The sequence below is a fragment of the Nannospalax galili genome, unplaced genomic scaffold, assembly GCF_000622305.1.
Source record: "Nannospalax galili isolate Female #2095 unplaced genomic scaffold, S.galili_v1.0 scaffold205, whole genome shotgun sequence".
NCBI classification, from domain to species: domain Eukaryota; kingdom Metazoa; phylum Chordata; class Mammalia; order Rodentia; family Spalacidae; genus Nannospalax; species Nannospalax galili.
Genome location: NW_008353921.1, coordinates 3,475,344 through 3,498,990, shown reverse-complemented (window position 1 = coordinate 3,498,990; position 23,647 = coordinate 3,475,344). Strand labels below are relative to the sequence as shown.

Genomic DNA, 23,647 nt, shown 5'->3' with positions numbered 1-23,647 from the left:
TGCTGGCCCCTCTTGGAGCGTCAGTTGTCCTCTGAACATTGAAGAAATTAGTCTGGAAGATCCTTAAGTTCCCTCCAAATGGAACCTTCTTTGGCTTTAAGCAAAGGCAGATTCTGATAGCTCTAGTGAGAAAAGGGAAGAGGTAAGAGTCTTCATGGACGTCATCCAGGTTTGTGTTTCTTCATTATGTTCTTAGAGACACAGCCAGAGGCATCACCAGAGCTCTGTCCCACACAGATGGTCTCAGCCCTCATTTCAGACAAAGCTGATAGTAATTCATGCACAGTGAAATAAGGTGACTGGCCCCATCCCCTTCCCTCCACCACTCTCCTGAGGTCCTGCAGTGGTTAAGGGTGCAGGATTTGTTTTACACCCACTCTGGCTTATCTGAATATGTTGTTGAACTGCTCTGAGCCTGTTTCCTTGCTGTAAAATTGGGCTATACTTCTCACATCTCAGAGGTATTGTGGTTTGAATTACATGTCTAATAGTGTGCAGTACAGGGTAAAAGCTAAAAATAATTGAATCTGCTCTCATAATTTGTCACAATTTTGTTATCTGGCTCTTTGTAAACACTCTCTATTAGAAGAAAGTGCATTAGACAGGCCTCTTTAGGTACGGACAGGTGGGTAAGATTTCCTTGCTTCCTTTACTGGAGAACTGTAGTGTTCTTGGAGACGTTAATGACATTTCAGTTAAGCACGTTTAGTGGGATGGACAATGAGGTGCTGTCCTCGGTGCTGAATAGAAGCAAATGACGAATGAGTTCATGCTATAAACTCAGGGTTGGCATGACCCTGTTCCAACGTGCAGTGGACTAGATACCCCAAGAGGGGTGAAGGTCAAGTGCCCCTGGCACTCAAAGAGTTGGATAAGAAAGACTTGGAGGACTTGAACCCTGTTGTAGGGATCAGTGAGTTCAGTTCAGTGGCTCATAAACCTGACTTGGGGGGCCAGAAGGATGACTCAGTAGCTAAAGGTATTTCTCACTAAGCCTGGCAACCTGAGTTCGGCCCCCAGGACCCACATGGTAGAGGGAGAGAGCCAACTCTCACAAGTCCTTTGACCTCCACATGAAGTGCAAACACACACGCACACACACACGCACACACGGGGGGGGCAGCTAAATAAATAAGTATATGTAATGGTTTGGGAGTCAGAAAGACCTGGGTTTGGAATTAACCCTGCTGTGATGAGCAGCTGTGTATGTCTGTGTGTCCTTGAAAATGTTACTTTGGGATACAAGGGTTTGCTATGTAGCCCAGGCTAATCATACTTTTTCCATCCTCCTACCTCCACGTCCAAGTGCTAGTGATGCAGCAGTGCATCAGCACACCCAGTGAAAGTGACTCCTTGGTCCTCATTTTCTTCCTATGTAAACTGAAGTGGCAACTGTCTCATGGTTTATCATGAGAATTGGGTGGGGTGATGGTGACAGCTACCTTGATTGAGTGCCTACCTGTGCCACAACCCTCCAGGACTGCCCTGAGAATGACTTGGTGTTATGTCATTATGTAGCCTATTACCTTTATTTTATCTTTTATTAAATTCTTTCTTTGACAATTGTATATATACACACATACACACATATTGCATTCTGCTTATGGTTACCCACACCCTCTTTTATCTCCCTCTCACACCTGTTACCCCCACCACATCTCTGTAAGTCCCATTCTTACATTCAGTCTATGATGGACTATTGGCAAACCCAGTCATGTGCAGGCCCTTTATAGGCAACTGCTGCTGCTGTGAGATTGTGATTGCACTGGCTGTGTCATGCTGTAACCGATTACATTTAATGCTCACAACACCTCTAAGAGTTTTGCGTTATTACCCCTGTTCTATGACAACTGAGTTAGAGAGTGCCTGGTAAATTAAAGATGTTTCAAGCTAGACTCTGGAAGATGGTTAGAATTTTTATTGCAAAAGTGAGGGAGGAAGGGAAGTAACGGAGAGGGAACTAGGATGAAGTTATTGAGGATCGACATGGAGCAGTGAGGTGCCCAGGCAGGTTAGGGGACCAGGCTAGGATAGAGAGGCTGTGAAGGACCCAGTACAGGAGGGAATCAGTGGAGTCTCTGATGCTGGGTGCAATGATTAATTTTGTAGGACATGAAGAACCATTCTCAGGTTTTAAATAAGGTCATGGCATGATTTTAGCTATGATTTATTTATGAATTTATTTGTATTTCACTTTCATTTACACTGTAGACTTAATACATTAACTACAAAAATCCAAATGACAAATAAGCGTACAAAAGAGAATAAAATCTCTTTCCCAATGTGCTAGAGTCTAAATTGGTGCAGCTATTTGGCAGAGTCAGCTGAAGTGGAACAAATACCTACCCTGTGACCCAGCAGTTCCACTCCCAGGTACATTTCCAAAAGACGCAGGTATGGATATTCCCCCAAGAGGCTTGCACTAAAACAATCACAGCAGCATTATTCCTTATAGCCTCAAACTTGATACGAATCAGCAAAAGTCCACCCACCACCAAAGCAATAGGCAAAGCTGTGGTACCATCAAACACCTACCAACAACAATGTGCATAAATCTCAAAGGTGGTAGTGAGCAGAAGAAACCAGCCCTTCCCTCCCCCTAAAAGGTGCACTCCTTATGTAACCTTCAAAATCAGGCAGAAGTAACAGCTGGCCTCAGAGGTCAGCATGTCAGTGGTCCTTGTAAAGAAGCTGGCGATGAGAGATGTGGTCCTGGGGACTCTAGTAATGATCTTTGGTTTGTTTTTTAAAATCTGGGTGCTGATCACATGAGCATGCTTAGTTTGTAAAAATTCACCAAGCTCTACACTTACTGTCTGTGCACTTATACTTAGATTAAAAAGTTACATAAAATGATCTTGCACACACTCCCTCTAACAGCCCACAATCCTTTCTCCCTACAATTCCCACAATTATTCACCATTAGCAGTTTTCATTTCTCCCTATATTTTTCTGTGCCTATACATAAAATGTTCTCTCTCTCTCTCTCCCCCCTCTCTCCCCCCCCACATACACAGAGAGAGAGAGAGAGAGAGAGAGAGAGAGAGAGCGAGCACTATTTATAGCTTTACAGAAATGGCACTGTGTTTTACATACTGCCCTGCAACCTGCTTTTTTAACTTTTCAGTACGCTGAGGAAGCCATTCCATGTCACTGTGGGTATTGATGATTCCTTTTAACAGTTACACAGTATTTTATTGTGTGATGTGTCATTTAGTTAACTGGTCCTTCATCGATGGGCAGTTAATTCCTGCATCTCATTGATGTAAACAGTACCATAGGGAACCCTTCGTGCATAGCTCCGTGTTCTTCTGTGACTAGTGGCGTGGAATAAACTAGTCAGAGTGGACTACCACAGCCCGAAGTTGAGATTTAATCTACTAATGGCTGGTGAGTGGGTGGGTTGGAAACAGTTCAGAAGCCAGTTCAGAGTTCGAGTTCGAGGTAGCATGGGTGCTTGGCTGTGAAGACAAGAAGGGAAAGATGTAGTTATGAGAGATGAGAGAGAAAGATTTTGCAGGATCTGTGTGTTCCTGGGAGATTCTGAGTCTGGGTGGCTGGAAAGATTGAGACATGAATCAGAAGTTGATTGAGGGAAAAAATCCAGTGGTGGATTGAATTTTGTCTAGGTTGAATCTAGGGAGCCTGTTTCTCATCCTGGTGGTGGTAGACAAAAAGCAGTTGGATTAGACACATGCTGTGGTCAGTTAAGAACTGAAGACTGGGGTGTAGGTCTCATTTGCATAAAGTGGTCTTGAGGTTTTGAGGGAGTGATCACGGAGGAGGAGGAGGAAAAGGAGGAGGGGAGGGAGGGGGAGGAGGAGGGGAAACCCAGTGGTACATGGTAGGGGCCTAATGTATGTGGAAGCAGTGGGGCTGTGAAGGACAGAGGCAGTAGCCAGAGGAAGGTGTAGAGCCAACAGAATTCACTGTCAAGGATGTCAAAGAAAGAGAGAATCTATAGTAATTCTGGCTCAAAGGGTGAAATAATCAGGGGCCTGAGTTAGTCCCCCTCCCTTTTGACCCACCAAAGATGCATTCACTGTGTCTTGCACTAGCCCTTCCAAGCACTTAGTTTACCTGTGACTAATCACTGTGGTCAGCTGCTTGCCAGCCTCCCCTCTCAACTGTGGGATCACAGCAGCAGCCGCTGTGTCACTCTTGCCCACGTTCTAGCCCCAAGTCACACCCCGAGTCACTGCTGCCTCCTGGTGGAACATGCCTTTCCCCTTGTCTCCTCCCCTCCCTTGCACAAGTTGGGAGAAGGTGGACTTGGAACCTTGTGGGAGAAAATGAAAGCTATGCAGTTTGAGTTTGGGGTATAGCAAAGATGAGTGGGTAGTCAACAAATGGGACATCCAAACACAGTTTATCATGCATCAGAGTGACCAGCCTTAAGGGTAGTCGGTTTCACTTTGGGTACTCAGTTTACAGAACACAAACTTGGAGCCCCACAGTGGTCATTGTGTATGAAGGTGTTGTAGTCCTCACCCCTGGAAAACATGGCCTCCTCCATTTTGCATCTCCCCCCTCCACGCGGCACCTTCCCCCTCTGCACTGCATCTACCAAGCAGAGACTCTTATCCCACCACCCATGGAAGGGGTAGTGGTTCTCTTGCTGGAACTTCTTCTGTGTGTTCTGAAGTTTGACCCTTGAGGTAAGCCTATGTTAGGTGAGGTTTCCTCAGAGAAGACTGGGGAAGCAGGATGAGGAGCAGAAGCAGGAAAAGGGGTACCCACCAGCAGATTCCCACCAAGAGTGTGCTTGTCCTGTGTGGTTGCTTAGGGCTTGCGTTTGCCTCAGACTCGTCCTGACTTGAGTTCCGTTATCATCTTCCAGTTAGTCTTGGGTTAAGCTTAGATCAGGGCAGCAGCAGGGTAGGAGTCACACATTTCCAGACCCTTCTAGCTCCACCTGTGTGCTGGTCAAGTGGACTCATTAGCCCAAGACAAAAACCTGAAATCACAGGTGTTGGGCATGGACTGTGGGAATCTTCGGGGGCTGATGTGAGGAGGGGTTCACAGAAGTGGTAAAGAGATTGAGGTGAGCTTCACACTGTTTACCACATCAGTTCAACTAAGGCTCTATCTGGGTCCCTGGCAGTCAGAAACAGGCTATTCTTTCCTGTCTCCCATCAGTACCAGTGGAGACCAACATGCATGAATGTAACATTTTCTGAGAGCTCTATCCAACACGCCACTGTGTAAACATGAGTTGGAGGAGGAGAGTGCCAGACCTCAAAGGTCAGGGACTAGGATAAGATCCTGTGCCTGGACCAGAGCGATCTGTGGAGACTAGCTTTGAAAACCCATGTATGGGGCAGTCGGGGCTATGTGATGCTTTGCAAAATATAAGAATCTCTGGGATGGGGGCCAGAGATTCCTCCCTGAAGAAACTCGTCCGTGGAAAAAGCAAAACTTTAAGGAGTGAGAGGGTGAAGGTGAAGGCAGAGACCCAGACGGAACAGTGGTGGAGGAGGTCGTGGAGTGGGAGAAGGTGGGGTGGTGAGGACAGACAGTAGATCTGACTCCCCTGGAGGAAGATGTCTTTCCTCTCAGGAGGGAAGGCCAGATGGCAGGGAACAAGTCCCAAGCTGGGGCACATCTCTAAGTGAGGAAGATTAAAATACAAAGAACACATCTTCCAGTCAATCCTGAGAAAAATCGTACTGAGGCAGGGAAGTTGGGAAAGCATTGACCTCACTTTGGAGCCTGGGACAGAATCAGCAGGAGGTGACCGATAGAAGAATTGGTGGCTGGTGAAGGCACCCTGGGAAGTGTCAGAAGGTCACTCTCTCTCTGTGGTGGCCACTTCTGAGTGCACCTACTGTGTGTAGGACACAGTGGCAAACATCCCATTGTTAACGTCTCAACAGCCCATGAGTGGTCTTTGCCTGGGCCATCCTCTTGCAGAGCCAGGCACCCAGCTAAGCCGAGCTGCTTCGAGGCCCAGGAGTCTGGATGGAAAGTTCTTGAGGGCTACAGACTGCCACAGACCTGAGGCACATCTCAGCCTCCTCCTCAGCCCTTGGAGACTGAGCTGTTTGTCATGCTTGACTCTGTGTTAGCTCAGGACAGTAGCATGGGGGCAAGGCACAGGGTTTGGTGGGGAGATCAGGCAACTTGGGCAGGTTTCTGAGCTGGGGTGGAGGGACTGAGAGTGACAGGAGCTGGCAAGAGGCCTTCAGTTCAGGGATGTTGGCAAATGAGTGAGGCTGATAAGGGAAGGCATCTCGGGAAGAAATGCCAAGGACAAAGGCCACTTTTCCTGTAATAACCCTGCTGTTCTCCCATTTTATGGATGAGCACTTGGAGGCTCATGTGCTGAGGCAGACTGTAGTTCACCCAGTCTCCTAGCTAGTGAGAAAGGCATCAGGATTTAAACCCAGCCCATCTGGCTTCAGAGAGGCTGAATTTTGTCCCTTGGGCTAACGTTTGTATTGTCTAGAGGCATTTTTTTTTTTGACACGTCTGGACTGGGTGGTGCCAGGATCTAGTGAAGAGAGGCCAGAGATGCTGTTAGGAATTCCACAGTGAATGAGCACCCACAACAAGGCAGGACACTGCCCACAGGGCCAGTCACACTGGCCTTTGAGAAGGCTTTGGTCTGACCCTGCAGAGCATCTGGCCAAGTGTGACCCACAGGTGGTGTTCAGATGATCTACCGAGCAGGAAGGAATGATTGGAGGCTTCGGGGGAAAGTAGGTAAATGAACCCATCTGTTAACCAGACTCAGGCAGTGCTGTGTGCTGAGTGGCTGTGAAAGGGACTTGTGCCCCAGGGAGAGTGAGCCAGTAGGTCAAGGGCACCGATGGGCTAGATTTTAGGTGGGAGCTTGGTTCCATTAGCTGCTGAAATACTAACCAGACAACTTGTCTCCGGTCCTCCCTGTTTTCCATGACTCTCCCCATCTCTCTTCACCCCTGTGCTCAACAGGAGACAACCGGAGGCTGAAGGGTGCCATCCAGAGAAGCACTGAGACAGGCCTGGCCGTGGAGATGCCCAGCCGGACACTGCGCCAAGCCAGCCACGAGTCCATCGAGGACAGCATGAACAGCTATGGCTCAGAGGGAAAGTGAGTGTGGGGCCCGCACATACTCGTAAACTTCTTGGTGCCCAGTCTTCTCTGTAGGGGAGAAACTAAGAAAACCCCATCAGAGGCCCTGGGTCTGTGGGCTGGTGGGATGTTGGCTCAGGCTCCAGGGTCCTCAAACAGAGATGGTGAAGTACAGAGCACTAAGGGAGCCCAGGTTTTGTGCTTGATTCTAGCTCTACCACGTTGGAGCTGTGTGACCTTCACATTCTTGAACCTCAGTTTCCTTATCTGTAAAATGGGATGATAGCACCAACCACATTGGGAGTGTGGTGGTCAATGTTAATTCAGCTTGACAGGATTTGGAATCACCTTGGAGAAATGCCTCCAGGCACATCTGTGAGGATTATTTAATCCCTGGGTATGGCCCTGAGGGATTACACTGATTGGGTTAATTGAGGTGGGAAGATTCACACTAAAAGTGGGCAGCACCATTCCATGGAGTTGGGTGCTAGACTCTACCAACGAAGAAAGCAGTCACTATGCTTTGCTTCCTGATTGTGTGTGCCATGTGACCAGCTGCCTCAAGCTCCTGGTGCTTTGACTTCTCCACCATGAATGGACTGGGCCCTTGAACTGTGAGCTGAATAAACCCTTTCTTCCTTAAGCTTGGCACAGGAGAAGAAACTAAGTTGGGGCATTATGAGGATTAAGTGTCCATCATCTATGTGATCCTGAGTTAGTATGTATGAAGAGCACAGGACAGTGCTTGGCACCTATTGTATCCAGTGTTGGCAGATAACAAGGGAGTCACTGGGGTTTATTAATACATCATTATTGTTTCTTCTTCTTTAGTTTCTTAAATCCCAGTTTAATTTTAAAAATATAAACTAGGGCTTGATAAAGGCGGCTCATGTGCGTCAGATCTTAAGACAGCTGCTCTACCTGGCTTCTCGCCAGCATTTGCCTCCTGGGCTGCACACCAGAATCTCTGGGAAGGGGTTACAAATGCAGATGGTGAGGCTTGCCTCCCAGCTGCCCAGTCAGCATCTCTGGGAGCCCAGGAAGTCAGTGTTTCAGCTTTCCGCAAGGACTCACCTAGACTAGAGGCTTTTCACCTTTGTGGAAGTCTTAGAGAATTGTAGGAAATCTTGAATTCTGCCCCCACCCCAAGCAAAAACACGATCATTCCCACATATAGTCACACAAACCCACTCTTCCCATAATGACAGGAGAATCTTAGATTCCCTTCCTGTACATTCATGAGTCCCCAGCAAAGAAACCTAGATCCCAAACAACTGCGTGTTGCACAGATAACCCAGGCAGCTCAGAGGGGTTCAGGAGCCTACCCTGGGTCAGCACAGTTGCTATTATCTGGAACCCAGGAGTCCTCGCCCCACCCTACCACCTTGCTTCACTCTCCCAGCCATCCTCTAAAGCAGGGAAGGGGCCTGGGGTGTCTAACCCCTTGTCATTGAACACGAGGAAGCTGAGGCTTGGGAAAGTTAAGGTATACTCTGTCCTGTACAGGTGTTGGTGGCACATGGCTGGTGCCTATGGCTGTATAAAATGTAAATGAACTGAAATTAGATAAAATAAATGACTGTGTTCATCTGCTGCACTATTTCAAGTGCTCAGCAGCAACACAGGCTCGTGGCAGCTGTATTAGACATGACAGGAAGCAGACTCACTGCAGAACCTCTCATTGCAGAGGTTCTGCTAAACAGCCATGGCTGAGTGTCTTATCCTGTCATGTAACATGGGCTGGGTGCAGACTCCACACAGTAGAATGGGGCTCAGCCTCTGCCTTTGGTGGCCTGCCTCTTAGCTGGGGCGCCTGTTGGCTAAAAGCCTTGCCCCCTGCCTCTCAGCTGGGGCGCCTGTTGGCTAAAAGCCTTGCCCTCCCCACCATCCCTCCCACCCTTGGCATCTCCTGCCTCATGAATGGCCTGGCATTGGCAGGGCAGCTGTTCCACCCACCTCGAGGGAGACTTTCCAGTGGGAGAGAAAAGGGGTGGACAGGCGGAAGGGAGAGGAGGAGGAACAAGACGAGAAGGAAGGGGGGGAGGAGGAGAGGAGAAGAGAGGGAGGAGAGGGGCTGTAGCCTGCATTTTCTGTCACCTAGGACACCTGGCATGGCAGCCAAGCTTGGAGGACATTATCTAAGCACCAGGGGAGCAGTGAGTTCCTACTCACAGATGCTAGTCTAGCTCAGGAGGCCTGAGGCCCAGACCTGTCTGTGCTGCTGACTCACTGGGTGTCTTTGAGCACATCTATGACCTCTAAGCCTTGGGGAGTCCAGAAGACATCATGTTGGCCTCAGGAGATTAAGAAGACCAGGTCCTGGGGAGGCAGTGTGGTGCTGTAGGTGGCAGCAGACACACTGAGGCCACAGTCCCGTGTCATGGAAGAGGAAAGGCAGGTTCAGCCTATCACAGAACTGGGGCAGGGGAAACATCATAGTGGGGGCATCATAAGATAAATATGACAGGGCTGTGGAAAGGGGCTCAGGGCATCGTTTGCTGAAATATGCTCAGAGAAACCAGAGTCCAACCATGTTACAGACAGGGTCAAAACAGACAAAAGTCAGGCAGCCCTGGCCTGTGGTTCATTTCTGCTCCTCAGTAGTCATGAAGCTTTGTGAAAGTTACCTCCTTTCTGAGCCATTTTCTTTATTGTAGAAGGGACAGTAAGAGAGGGGGCCACCGATAGAGAAGTTATGAGGGCTGAATGAATATGGAAAATAGAACCAGGCCCAGCACTCAGCTGCAGGGCATTGGTCACTATTATTATGATTTATTGTTACTGTGATTCAGATTTAGGGTCAACTGCCTGCACCAGTTAGGGTGAGCCACCGCAAATGCAGTGCTGTCTATGAAGTGCATCTCCGAGTGAGCACTGAGCAGGTGTTGGCTGTGGTGGGTATTACAAGTTTGGGGAGGCTGAGCCAAGCTGAGGAAGGCTCAGCTTATCTGGGGGATGCTGGATCCAGCAGTGGGCACAGACTTGCCCTCCCAGGTGGGGTTGAGTCTTGGTGGAGACGAGCCAGGTGCTGCCACCTCACCCAGTACCTGGGTGGAAGGAACAGAGGGTGTTGAGCTGTGGTCCTCCGCTTCCTTGTTCTTTTCTATAGGTATTTGGGGCACTGGTTTAACCCAGGTGCCAGGCTCTGAAACAGGAAGAGGTGTGAGTATCCTCCCCTCTCGTCACCTCCTGGGTTCCTGCCAACACAGCAGATGTCTACAGGAACCCAGCCTCCCTTGAGCAGCCCCAAAAGGCTGCAGTCCTTAGAGCTGCCGGAATGGGCCACCAGACACTGGGTTACTGGGCATGCATATTCCTGCAGGGGTAGAGGGTCTCCCCACTTGGGATTTTATGTCAGCAAATGTAAATGGAGCACCTGCACTATGCTAGGCCGCTGGTCTGGGCACCATGGAAACTGTGTCCTTCAGGAACTTCCACCGTAGGGCACTTTGTGGTTGTGAGAACCGCAAAGGACAGGCGTAGAGAATGGTGCCAATGCCAGGATTCCAGCCAGGCCTCAGGGGGTGGGGGCCTGCAGCTGGGGCCTCTGTCAGCAGATATGTCCTGGGCTCTGGGTGGCATAATACCAGCAGGCTGTGACTTTAGCCCTTGCTGTTCAAAGTGTGGATCACAGTCCAGCAGCAGCAGAAGCATCCCCTGGGAGCTTGTTAGGAATGCGGAACCACAGGCTCTATCCCACACCCACTGGGTTAGAATCGGCATGACACCAAGATCCCCAGGTGGTTTGTGTGTGCAAGTGAAGACACCCTGACTTAATGGACACGAGGCCATAGGGAATGCTCACACAGAGCCTGTGCCGTTGCTGCACCAAGGGCTTTGACCTATGTTGACTCATCTGATTCTCTTGACAGTTGTATGGTGGTGTGAATGCTACATTCGCCCTCTATGGAAGAGGAAATGCTAGAGGGTAGCTTGCCCAAGGTCACTGGGCAAGTAAGTGGCTGAGCTGGGATTCATAACCAGCCATTGCCCTTCACAGTTACACTCAGCTCGTTCTCTCATTTAATTGTTGTGTCTATAAGGATTTATGGAAGCAAATAATCCCGGCATGGTTTGGTAGGCTGCTGGTGCTGTCAAGGACCCAAAGTCTCCTCATCTTTCCCTCTGCAGGACTTAGTGTGTTAAACTAGTCATGGATTTTTCTTCTGGGGCTGGGGAAGAATGTTCCTTTCCTGAGCCTCTTTTCTGCCTTATCCAAAATTGGAGTTTTGTTAAGGATGGAGGGGCCACCAGCCAATCTCCCATCCCTGCAGAGGAGGGTCATCTCACCCAGAAAAAGGCATGGGCTTAAATTCATGCCTCCTGAGGAAGGGCCCTGAGGACAGTGTGTGTGTGTGTGTGTGTGTGTGTATGTGTGTATGTGTACTGGACACTGCGCCATACATATACATACACCCACATAAACATCATGCACACCACCATATATATACATAATACACATATAAACACCACGCACACCACCATACACATATATACACACATACAAACATCACTCACACATATACACACACCACACACCATCATACATTTATATATACACACACATACAGACACCACACATATGCACATACTACACACACCACACACACATATGCACATACTACACACACCATACACACATATACACACACCACCATACATATACATACACACTATACACATATTAAAAACACCACACACATGTACACACATACAAACATTATACACACTGCCATACATATACATATACACACATACCAACACTACACATACACATATATACACACCACACACACATCATCATACACACGCCACACACATACACACCACCATGCACACATATACACAGATACAAATATTGTACACACATATGCACACATACCACCATACACACATACACACACATGCACCACACACACCACCATACACATACCACTATACAAACATCACACACACCACGATACATATACATATACACACATGCCAACACTACACATACATATATACACACCACACATACACTATACATATATATACACACACATGCCAACACTACACATACATATATACATACACCATACACATACACACCACACACTACACACACCACCACACACATATACACACACAAACATCACACACATATATATACACATACTACCATACACATATACACACACACACCACACACATACCACACACATATATGCGCACTACACAGTACACACCCATATAACACACAACACACAAATACATGAATGCACACACAGCACACCACACATATACACACACTACACGTTACAGTCATACACATATATGCACATACCACACATGCACATACGTGCCACATATCACACTATATACATGTACATAACACACAAATATACATGCACATGTACACATCACATCCACATATATACACATACATCACATAATCACATATGCTGCACAGAGCATCCAGCCACATATACACACACAAACTCATATATGCACATACATACACACAGCATATGCATCTAGTTCAATATATATGTGTATGCACATGTGCACATATGTGTGCACATATACAGGTACACACCACACACATACACAGGCAAACACTACATACACACATACACACACCACACACATATACACACACCACATGCACACACCACATATACCACATAGACATACATATACACACGTCACTCACCACAGATACACAACACACATATATATACACACACCACATACACATGCACACACATGCATGAGAGGATTCTGGAAAATAATGGAGGAGGAACCTGTGTGAGAGCCAGGGGAGGGGAGGTGTCTAATGAAGTGCTGTAGGGGGCTAGCCTCCCTAGTGGGCAGCTCAGGCTGAGGGAGAACATGGGGAGCAGGCTCCTGGGTGTTAATGTCCCGGCAGGCAGAGGGAGTGGAGGCGTGCACTCACCCACAGGAGGTTGCTGGCTGCTCCCTGTTAGAGCTCTTGCCCTTTCTGTAGCACCATGGGCCAGGGTTAGAGAAGTTCATTGGGGACTGCAGAAACTTGGGCAGAGGACCACAGGGGCTAGAGTTAGAAGTGGCAGATGGAACAGCACCCATCAGTGAGTGCACAGAACCCCCATTTCCTATCTACCCAAACCAGAAACCCTCTCTTGTGTTCTGGTCAAACCCATAGTGGTGTGCCATTTTAATTACCTCTTGAACCATCCATTTTTTCCCCATCTGCACCCACGAGGGGCCCTAGCTGAGGCTGCCCATTGCTCTTGCCTGGACGCCTAGAAGTCTTTAGGGTCCAGACTCCATAGTCTTTCATTCACACTTGTCTCCTCTGACCTCTCCCAGACTCTCTTGGTCCTTGGCCACATGTCCTCATCCACCTCTCTGAACCTGCACTCCCTGTCCCACCTCATGTCTTGGCATCCATGGCTCCTCTGCCTGGCACTCCTGTCACAGCTGCAGCTCCCTCTTCACTCTCTGACTCATTCCTCCTCTACATCTCAGTAAAGAACTGGCACATCGACTTTATGTACCAACATCAGTTAATTGATAGTGGCTCCCTGGAGTGTTTAGTTGAGGATTATAGAGCCAAATCCAGGCCTGGTGGGGTGCTGGTTGATTAGGAATATCTGCTCTGGGCATGGGAAGGAGAAGTAAAATGGTCTACCATTCCTCTGACTGCATCAGCAGCTTCCACAGACCCCTTGGCTTCCCTAACCACAGTGCCCTCCACTGTATATTGGAATACATATCTGTCTGTCTCGCTAGATACTGAGCTCAGTACCTCCCTAGCTGGCCCACAGTTGGTGCTCTCAAATTCTGATGACTAGCTAAGTGTGACAGAAACAGATACATTCCACTCCTTCTCTCCCTCCCTGTCTCCTTCATCCCACAAAATCCAGGGCCTTGGTATTCAGTCTGTCAACCTAGGAACTCTCAGAGCTGCCTCCAGTACCCATCTGCTTCTTCCTCTATCCTGAAGTGTCTTGGTCACCAAGAGTCGTGCCTCTGGATGTCTGGGTCACTGTGCCCACAGTCCAGGAGAGCAGTATGTGAGCCAGGCAGAGGCCCAGGGTTGCAAGATTACCATAGGCCCAGGAGACCTGCAGACAGCAAGAACCCCCTGCCTTCCTACCTGTACTGTTCTACAGAGTCAGCATGCCTAGTGGACAGTGTGGCCACGGGCTGAGAGAAGGGGCCTTGTTTTATAAGCATGAGGCTTTGTTGAGCATTTGACTGTGTCAGACTCGACCCTAAGGAATTTATCTTGTTTCATACTTAGAGCAGCACCAAGGATTAGCCTGTTGTTACTTATCCCTGTTTGCTGAAAAAGAAAAAAACCCGAGGCTCAGAAAGGTGAACCATGCATCTACTTGACTAGCAAGCCCTGGAGGCAGGATATGAACTGGACCTGCCTGACCCCAGAGCTTGAGCTGAAGATACCCTGCTCTGGCAGCACAGGGACAGTACCATTGTAGCCTTCCCTATCCAAGGCCTCCACATCCATGGATTCAGACAATCATGGAGGAAAATATTGGGGGTGGGGGATTGTCTCTGTGCTAAACATGTACATTTCTTCTTGTCATTTTCCCCCAAACCAGATAGTGCATAGAATTTACAGTGTTAGATATTATAAGTCATCTAAACATGATTTAAAGTCTATAGGCGAATGCTCATAGCTTATATGCAAATATGCCGTTTTATTTAAGGAGCTTTGGCATCCATGGGGTTTGAGATGATAGATCTGGGAACCAATACCCTGGGTCTGCCAGGGGTCAAGTGAATACTATGAAATGGTTAAGAAAATGGACTTTGGTGTTCACAACCCAGGGCTGCCACTTTTTAGCAGAATAGTCTTGCTTGGATTACTATTACTCTGTACCTTGCTTTACCCTCCTATAAAATAACAGTGATAAGTTTTATTCAACTTTGTAGAGTTGTTGGATTAAATGAGTTAACACTGATAACTGAAAGACATATCAGGCTTGACTCATAACAAGGTTTTGGTAAATAAAAGCCAAATCCCCAACTCTGTGTCCACCAGCCCTACTCTCACAGAGGGGGCAGGTTGGGAAAACTCTTGGATGTTTGAGAGTTGGAGTCCAGATCGTATGATCCAGTGTATCCTGGCCCACAGTCAATTCTGCTACAGTGCTTGTTTTGAAAACTAGAATTTGTTCCAACACGATTGAAGTATTAGGGAACAATTTGAGCATAACACGAATTTCGCATTTGCTCGGTCAGGCAGGGTTTTGTCTGTGAGCTACCTGAGGTGAATGCACAAAGCTGTTTCTACTTAGGAGCTCACACATCCCCAACAACTGATGCACCTCCGTTTGCCAGCCATTAAGAACTGCTCCAGTGGCACAATTTCCCATCCGGTTTCAGCCAGTCCTCTCTTACTACCTCACAGTAACTCACTGCAACCCTTTCCACCTCCTGTCCCACCAGCCAACCATAGCTTTTCAAGGTCAAACACTGTATTTATTATAGTGCTTAAGCATTTCTTAACCATTTGACATGTATAGAATTCTACTACCATATTTGTTAGATTCCTGTCCTTTTTTTTAAATGTGACATTGACCCATTTTCTTCATAACCTGTTGTGTTTACAGTAGACTTTGTCACTCAGCAGTCATTTTCAGGACTGCATATTTTGCCTTATAGCAGAATCAGTGTACTGTCAAAGGAGCAAGTCTGTAGGGAGGTGATTGAATAAATGGCCAATCCGTGGAGGGGGGAGCAGGTGGTGAGTAAATGGGCAGGGGACTGTGAACTTCCAGAACCTTTCAGAACCACAGATTCAGAACCTGTAATCACCATGAGGGTTGTGTAACCTTTTAATTTCTGATGCCATTGAGATGGGTGATCCATCTGGAAAAGAGAGTGGCTTCAAGCCTGGAAATTACCCAATTACTTCTTTAACCATCAGGAACACAGGGTCCAAACCAAGCTCAAAGGTTCATAATAAAAGACAAATCGGTTGTAGCTACACAAACAAAACTAACAGGATTTGAGTTGCCGGAAATCTCATTTTGCTATTAAAACAAAATAAAAGGCCAATGGAACATGAGTGAAATTCTCTTTCAGGACTCCACCTCTGCCCACGTGGCACTATCTGCAGGAGGAATTGGCTCCTGCAGGCCATCCCCACCCCCATGGCCTGGGCTTGGCCCCAGGCATCCAGATGCTGCTCAGCCTGACAAGTCTGGAACCAGAAGAGCCATGTAAACATCCAGTAGAAGGGAAGAGGCCATGGCAGGCAGGGAAGAAGGTTCAGCAAGCCATGGCATCCTTGCTGTGAGTCACTTGGGAGATGCTTTTTGCTGGACTGAAGTTATCCTACCCACTCTCCCCAGCAGTTGGCAACAGGACAGCCACTGTTCATTCTCATTTGCTATGTGAAGAAACTATAACCCTGAGAGGTTAAAAACTCTCCTGGGAGCCGGCAAGATGACTTAAATGGGGAAAAGGTGCTTGCCACAAGCCTGACAACCCGAGTTTGGTCCCTGGGGCCCACATGGTCAAGGAAAGAACTAACTCATGCAAGTTGTCCTCTGACGTCCACACTCACATGTACCACATGTAAATATATTCATATGTGATTTCCACGCTCACATGTACCACATATAAATATATTCATAAATATATTCATAAGGGGCTGGAGAGATGGCTCAGCGGTTAAGAGTACTGGCTGCTCTTGTACAGGACCTGGGTTCAGTTCTCAGCACCCATATAGTGGCTAACAACCACCTGTAATCCAGTTCCAGGGTATCTGACACCCTCTTCTGACCTCCACAGGCATTGCACAATATATGGGTGCACTTACATACATGCAGGCAATACACTCATACATATAAAAATAAATATTTTTTAAATAATAAAAAAAATTAAAAACTCACCCCAGGTTGCCCAGCACTGGAACCTATATTGACCATCATGCAATGAATCTTAATCATTACCCTTTATTCTGCCAGTTTGAAGCCAGCTGTAGGAATTGGCAGGGAACACTTACAGAGCTCCTGTTGCATAGGACTAGTCTGAGTGATAGCATGTATGTACACCTTACAATTCATCAGGGTCACTGTTGCTCCCTTGTTAACAGATCCTATAGGCAGAGAGTCCTGAAACATTTACAACCAATATAGCACAGGCACACTGTCCACAAGGCAGGGTGGTCTTGTTGACAGATGAGATCATCAACCCTAGTGACCATAGCAGCTTGCCAGCGGTCACACCACAAGCAGGTGGTGGCCAGTGAACCATAGAACCAGGTCTTTTTTTCAGGCTCCACCTTTTCCCCAGCTCTAGAGTAAACCCCAAGGTGGGGCACAGTCTCCCGTGCAGTTGGTCCTATGGCCAGCAGGGATGAGGCACACTGCCTCCTGCCCCATGGAAATTGTGTTCACTTGCTCAGGGTTCCCAGGGTGGCAGCCTGGTGCCTTGGCAGCCAGTGAGGCACCCTGGGATGGGAAATCAGGCAGCCGCCCAGATATTAGAAACAATTACCACTAATTACCAGGCCTGCCAGTTCCCCACTGTCTGTGCGCACTCCACCAAGAACTAAGGAGCAGGCAGAGAGGATGTTGGAGGAAACTTTCAATTTCGGGTTGCAGAAGGCATGGTTCTGCTTGGGGGCTGGGTTCCCACAAGGCCCTATCACTTCTCTATCTCTCTGGGTTTTGGAGCCCACACCCACCTTACAAACTAGATCTTGGACCCTTTAGAGTTCTAGGAGCATAGGATGGAAAGACCCAGGGGCTTAGAGCAAAGACTTCATCCCAGCTGAGTCCAGTGTCAGCCTCTGGGTGAGGAGCTGAAGGGCTTTGGTTTTGCAAGACTAGTAAGCACACGTGTCAGTTTCCAGGCATTTTAAAATTATTTATTTTTATGTTATGTGTATATGTGTTTTGCATGCATGGATATAAGTGCACTTATGTGTAAAATGCCCGCAGAGGTCAGAGAAAGTGTCAAATTCCCCCGGAACTAGAGGTTATCAATGGTTGTTAGCCATCATGTGGGTGCTGGGAATCTGGGTCCTCTGTAAGAACAGCCAATGTTCTTAACAGCTGAGCCATCTCTTCAGCCCCTAATCTCTAGGCATTTAAGTGACTATTTTCTATACTTTTTCTATAAAAATATCTTGCTGCCAAATTAAGATAATAGCCAAAGAAAATCAAATGCCTGAGTTCTGGCACTGCTCTGCGTCTGATCCAAAGATTCTGGAGGAAATAAATCATTTAAGAGGCCATACCAGAAATCAACACTGTGAGAAAGAACTTCAATGTGAAGGGAGGGCCTAATATAGGACAGCTGTCATACCTGTGACCTCTGTGGGCAGCTGGAGCTTGGGGAGGCAGTGGTAGACATGTGACAGGTTATCCCAGCTACAGACCCCTGCCTAGTTGTCATCAGCTGGATGCTGTTCCTGGGGTGTTAGCCCTTGAGAGCATCCATCCTACCCTGTTCATAGGCAGAGTCTTATCACAGACAGAAAAGACCCTCTCAATATGTGGCCTCTCACAGGTTTGAGAGAGGGCAGCCCAGCATGCAGAGGTGCATGCTGGGAGGACAGGGTGAGCTAGACACTGCTTGTGTGGCTTGGGTAGTTACTGCTCTCCAGCTGATCTATAAAATGGGTTCAAGAATAATATGGACCACAGGGTTGTAAGGATGAAGTGAATTGATCTGCGTGGAGTCCTTAGACTGTTAGAAGCACCCTGCAAGGTTGTAAGTTTGCTGTTAGAGATCTCTGAGTCAAGCCCTCATTTTTCCAATGCTTTGTTGTAAACTTAGACTTATGTGGTTCAGGATTTGCTCGAGGTTGCACCTATGTCCTAGATATAGAGAATCCATGTAAATTGCTAAAACAGACTCAGGGTAATATTTAAAGTGCATTCTTCCTTTCTAACCATGGCTTGCATCTGTGGATTGAATCAACCTTGACTCAAAAATATTTGGGGGGGGGGGAAACCTCAGAAAATTCTGAAAAGTGAGACTTGACTTGCCACATGCCAAGCACTATACTGAAATCATACAAATGGAATGGTACACAAATGTACCCTGCTGTGGCTCCTGACAGTTCACAGGTCCTGGGTCCCTGTCTGGCTCTTACTGTTTGAGCACTGTTTGCCTTGTTCAAATATGCTTAGGGAGGCCTGCGACAGTCACGTCTATACTGAACATGTATGGACTTTTCTTGTAACAACTACTTCCATTATCATATGCACTGGCATCATGGGAAGTGTCCTATATAATCTAGATATGATTTAAAGTACATAGGAAGACATGCATAGGTTCTATGCAAATTCTATCTACACATACGTTTTATTGGAGGGAAATGAACATCTGTGGATTTTGGAATTTCTTGAGGTCCTGGGACCTATCCGCCATGGGTACCAATGGACAACTTGTTTCATAAGATGGAGAGAGCACAGACATTAGAGCACACTGTTTAGCTTACACCCAGCATCCTATACTCTCTGATTTCTTTTTCTTTCCATAGCATTCACCACCTCCTATCATAGTATGTAACTGATAATATTTTTTGCTATGTACCCTCCTCCACTAGAGTGTAAGCACCTGAAAGCAAAAATCCATATCTGGCTTGTTCCCTGAAGCAGTCTGTGTCCAGACAGTGCCTGGCACATAGTATGGTCTCAAGAACATTCGATGAAAGAATAAATCAAGGGAATACTGGCTGTAATACCTGTGTCTCCAGTTCTCAGTGCTGGTTAGTGTCCCTAGTGTTTGACTGTTGTCACGGTACCAGTGAGACTGTGGAGGAAGGGTGTGTGGTCCTTGGACATCGTCCGTCATTACAGTGTCTTCTGGCAGGTGACCATTGGTCATCATTTCTCTGGTTTCGGCTCCTTTCCATCAGCCTCATGAATCTTTTTCTCAGGTGCATATGGAACTTACATATCTGGAGTGGCATTGAGGGACATGGGGTCTCAGAATGTCCCAGAAGATGTTCAGGCAGCCATCTACAAAGCATTGTTCCCTTTCCTTAACTCTACCCTCTGAGAAGGGTGGTGGGGAACACTCCCTACTTTTGGATACCTCCAGCCTCTCTGAGGTTTTCTGTGATCCTTCAGCACCACCAGCTCATCTGGGGACCACAGATGTGCCCAGTGAGTCCCCAGCCCAGCATCTCACTCACTTCCTCACAAAATCTCTTCTCCAGGCCTGGACTTTATTTGTTTTTTACTTGTTTGTTTGACTATCTTGTTTTTATACCAATACTTCTAAGTCTATTTCTTAGATTTGCAATTTGAAAGTCAAGAAGCCAAGTCTCTGGCTCTGCATATCCTCCTGGGCCATCCATCCTCTGAAGGAGGAGGCATCAGACATCTTGCTACTTAAGGCAGGAGAACGGTGAGGGCAAAGGAAACCATGATGATGAATGTGGAGTCCTGAGCATGCCGCTGGCTCTGCTGATAACTTACACAGAAACTGAATCTGTGGGCTGAGCTGTGGTACCTCACAGAATAGAGGGAGGACCTGAGCAGTCAGAACCCCATAGTAGTCGAGTCTGTCTGCAGGCTGTTTGTGAGAGCATCCACCAGGTGTCCAGTCCTCTGGGATTTTCCTTTTTACTCCCAGAGTTGCTGAGTGACCTGGCTCAGGTCAGCCATCTAACTCTAGATCCATCAGCTCCAAGAGGGGTCTCCCTTTTGCTGGGCAGATGTGTTTCTAGTCTGAAACACATCTGGCGGGAAACAATTTTAAAGCCAACCTCCTATGGTCATGTGAGAAGATGACAGGTTGTAAACACCTTGATAGGGATACACACCCAGTGCTTCATCTTGCTCCATGTTTCAAGAGATCCTAGATGGGAAAGTGTGCCATTTCCAGTTTAGAGATAGGAAAGAGAAGGTTAGAGGTAAAGTGGTGAGAGAAACTAAATAAAACCGATTTAACCAAAGTAATAATAGTGGTTATTATTGACTTAGATAAAATCACTTGCACCAGGCAAAGCTTGATCCAGAATAATACCCCCAGTCTGATGATGGATGACTTCATCACTGGGTTTTCATTGCCAGAGTCTCCAAGTCTATGTCTCAGGCCCAAGTCTGATGGGAAAAGGGAATGTCACACTCCATATGGTTCATACACAAAGCTTCCATACCAGATTTCTGTTCACTAAATTGGACCACAGGCCTGTCTTGGAGCCAGGCCATGGCCAAGGGAAGGGAGCTACAGGGTAACCCAGAGCTGGTCCAGAAGCTGTGAGGAGGTAGGGTCCCCAAATGAAATTAGAAGTGAGGTCTTGTTACCAAAGGAAGGGGGAATGGGTAGAGGGAAGCTACATAGCAGCAGCAACAGCATCCATCAGAGTCCGGAGCTGCTGTGTGGGGCATCAGTTGTCTGGGTCTCCCATTAAACCAATGATTCTGGTGTGACATCTGGGCAGGGGCATCAGGCATGATGGGATTTTAATTAGCTCTAGATGAAGCTGATGCTGCTGGTCTCTGGACTACACTTGGAATATCCAGGGAGTAAGCCACATGAGCCAGCATCTGACAAGCCCCATCTCCCATGATCCCTATAGCCACCCTGATGGGTTGGATCAGCATATCCACCCATAGCAGTGGAACCTAAGACTCAGAAGGGGGAGGGGTTGGTGGTGGTTATAGACAGGATCATCATGAAATGAGAACATTCTGGGCCTGTGCATTAGCCCCCAAGGAACATTCGTGGTGTCTCATCTTTTTCTTCTTGCAGCCTTAACTATGGAGGAGTTTGCCTGGCCTCAGATGCCCAGTTCAGTGACTTCCTTGGAAGCATGGGGCCAGCCCAGTTTGTGGGCCGCCAGACTTTGGCCACCACGCCCATGGGTAAGTGTCCAGAGTCCTGTGTCCTTCAGTCTTTACCCTCCGCCTGATGGCTGCATGCTCTGAGTACCTGTCCTGGAGCCTGGGCCACATAGTCAAGCCCTTTACAGTACCTACCCGTGCAGTGCCCAAGTTGTAATTATAGGACTTGATCTGCTCCTGGGATCAGGATGTAGAGGGGGAACAAGTCCCGTGGAGCTTCTGAGCCACTTCCCAGCCTCATCTGTTGCAGGGGACGTGGAAATCGGCTTGCAGGAGCGGAATGGTCAACTGGAAGTGGACATCATCCAGGCTCGGGGACTGACTGCCAAACCAGGCTCTAAGACGCTGCCAGGTGTGAGGAGAACTTTAGGAGATGGGGCACCTTCTTGTTAATCATGATACCTGTGTTCCTAGTAGAGCTCCAAGCATTTGTGGAGAGGTCAGCAGATACATGTGTAAGGCAGGCAGAGTCGGGGAGTCGTGGACTGAAGGAGGAAACTGAGCAAGGGAAGGGAGGCAGGCAGGACACCAGAGGGGAAGCAGAACCACCCAGCTATGGCTGCACATCTACCCACCCTACCCTCACTTGCCCTGTGGCCCTTCCCTATACCCCTGGGAGTTCTGTTCCCAGCAGTGGGTGCTTGCCCCATCCCCTGTTGCTCCTATTGTCCACCATTTGAGGTACCAGCTTAAAACCCTGCCTTCTGCCCTGAATCCCCAGCGGCCTACATCAAGGCCTACCTGCTGGAGAATGGGGTCTGCATTGCCAAGAAGAAAACCAAAGTGGCCCGCAAGTCACTGGACCCACTGTACAACCAGGTGCTGCTGTTTCCCGAGAGTCCTCAGGGCAAAGTCCTGCAGGTGAGGGGCCGTGTGTGTGTGTGTGTGTGTGTGTGTGTGTGTGTGTGTTTGGGAGCAGGGTATCTCAAGAGCCTCACTGTGGAGAAGTACTGAGGCTAACTTGTACCCCACAACTTCCTGTGCCACTGTGAGCTTGATCTCTCTTGAACTTTGGCTGCTTCATCTGGACAGTGGGGTGCTGATGGCACCTACTTGATATCATTAGTATGGTAGTGGGGGGTGTAGGAAGAGCACTCCCAAGGCTGGTTGGTAGTAAGTGCTGTCCAGATGGCTGCCATCATCATCACCACCATCACCACCACCACCATCATCACCACCATCACCACCACCACCATCATCATCACTAACATCATCATCACCATTATCACCAACTCTGGAGCCAGGGACTTGGCCTGGGTCACAGGGATGATAGGCCAGAGAGAGTTTTGTTTTCAGTCATTTAGGGGATCCTAGTGCTGAAGAGCTACCCACTGTGTGGCAGGCAAGACAAATGCCCCCCAGGAGCCCTGTGCTTACCTTCTTAGCTGCCTGTCCCTTGGGCACCTCTGCGTACTCCTCAGGCCTTGCATCCATGATGATGTTCAGACTAGAATGTTCCAAGTTGCTAGGACAGGGGGACCTTTCCAAAACTGGGAAGCCCAGGTCCTCTCTAAGGCAAAGGTTTGTAGTGGGTTAAGACCCATTAGTGAGATGTGAAGTGAATTTTACTAGGTCTCAACAAACAACTTTTTGAAAATTGAAGACTCAAGGTAGTACACTTGCCTAACATGCCCAAGGCTCTGGGTTCCATCCCAAGCATGGGGGTGGGGTGTGTGTGTGTGGAATGGGATAGGAAAGATCTTTACCACTCCTAGTAAGGAAATAGAATTTGGTGGTCACTTGCTTCACTTCTTTTTCCTGTCTTCTTTCTCTCCTCCCTCCC

The 23,647-nt window shown here is 47.9% G+C and overlaps 1 protein-coding gene across 1 annotated transcript in view; it reads left to right on the top strand.

Moving 5' to 3' along the window:
* The window catches only part of Rims4 (regulating synaptic membrane exocytosis 4), a 61,047-nt gene that overhangs the window by 32,376 nt on the left and 5,024 nt on the right, over positions 1-23,647 (top strand). The window contains exons 2-5 of the mRNA XM_008851021.1: positions 6,937-7,075; positions 21,773-21,885; positions 22,115-22,216; positions 22,586-22,725. Of these exons, the coding sequence (XP_008849243.1) occupies positions 6,937-7,075; positions 21,773-21,885; positions 22,115-22,216; positions 22,586-22,725 (494 nt within the window). The remainder of the gene's footprint in view (positions 1-6,936; positions 7,076-21,772; positions 21,886-22,114; positions 22,217-22,585; positions 22,726-23,647) is intronic.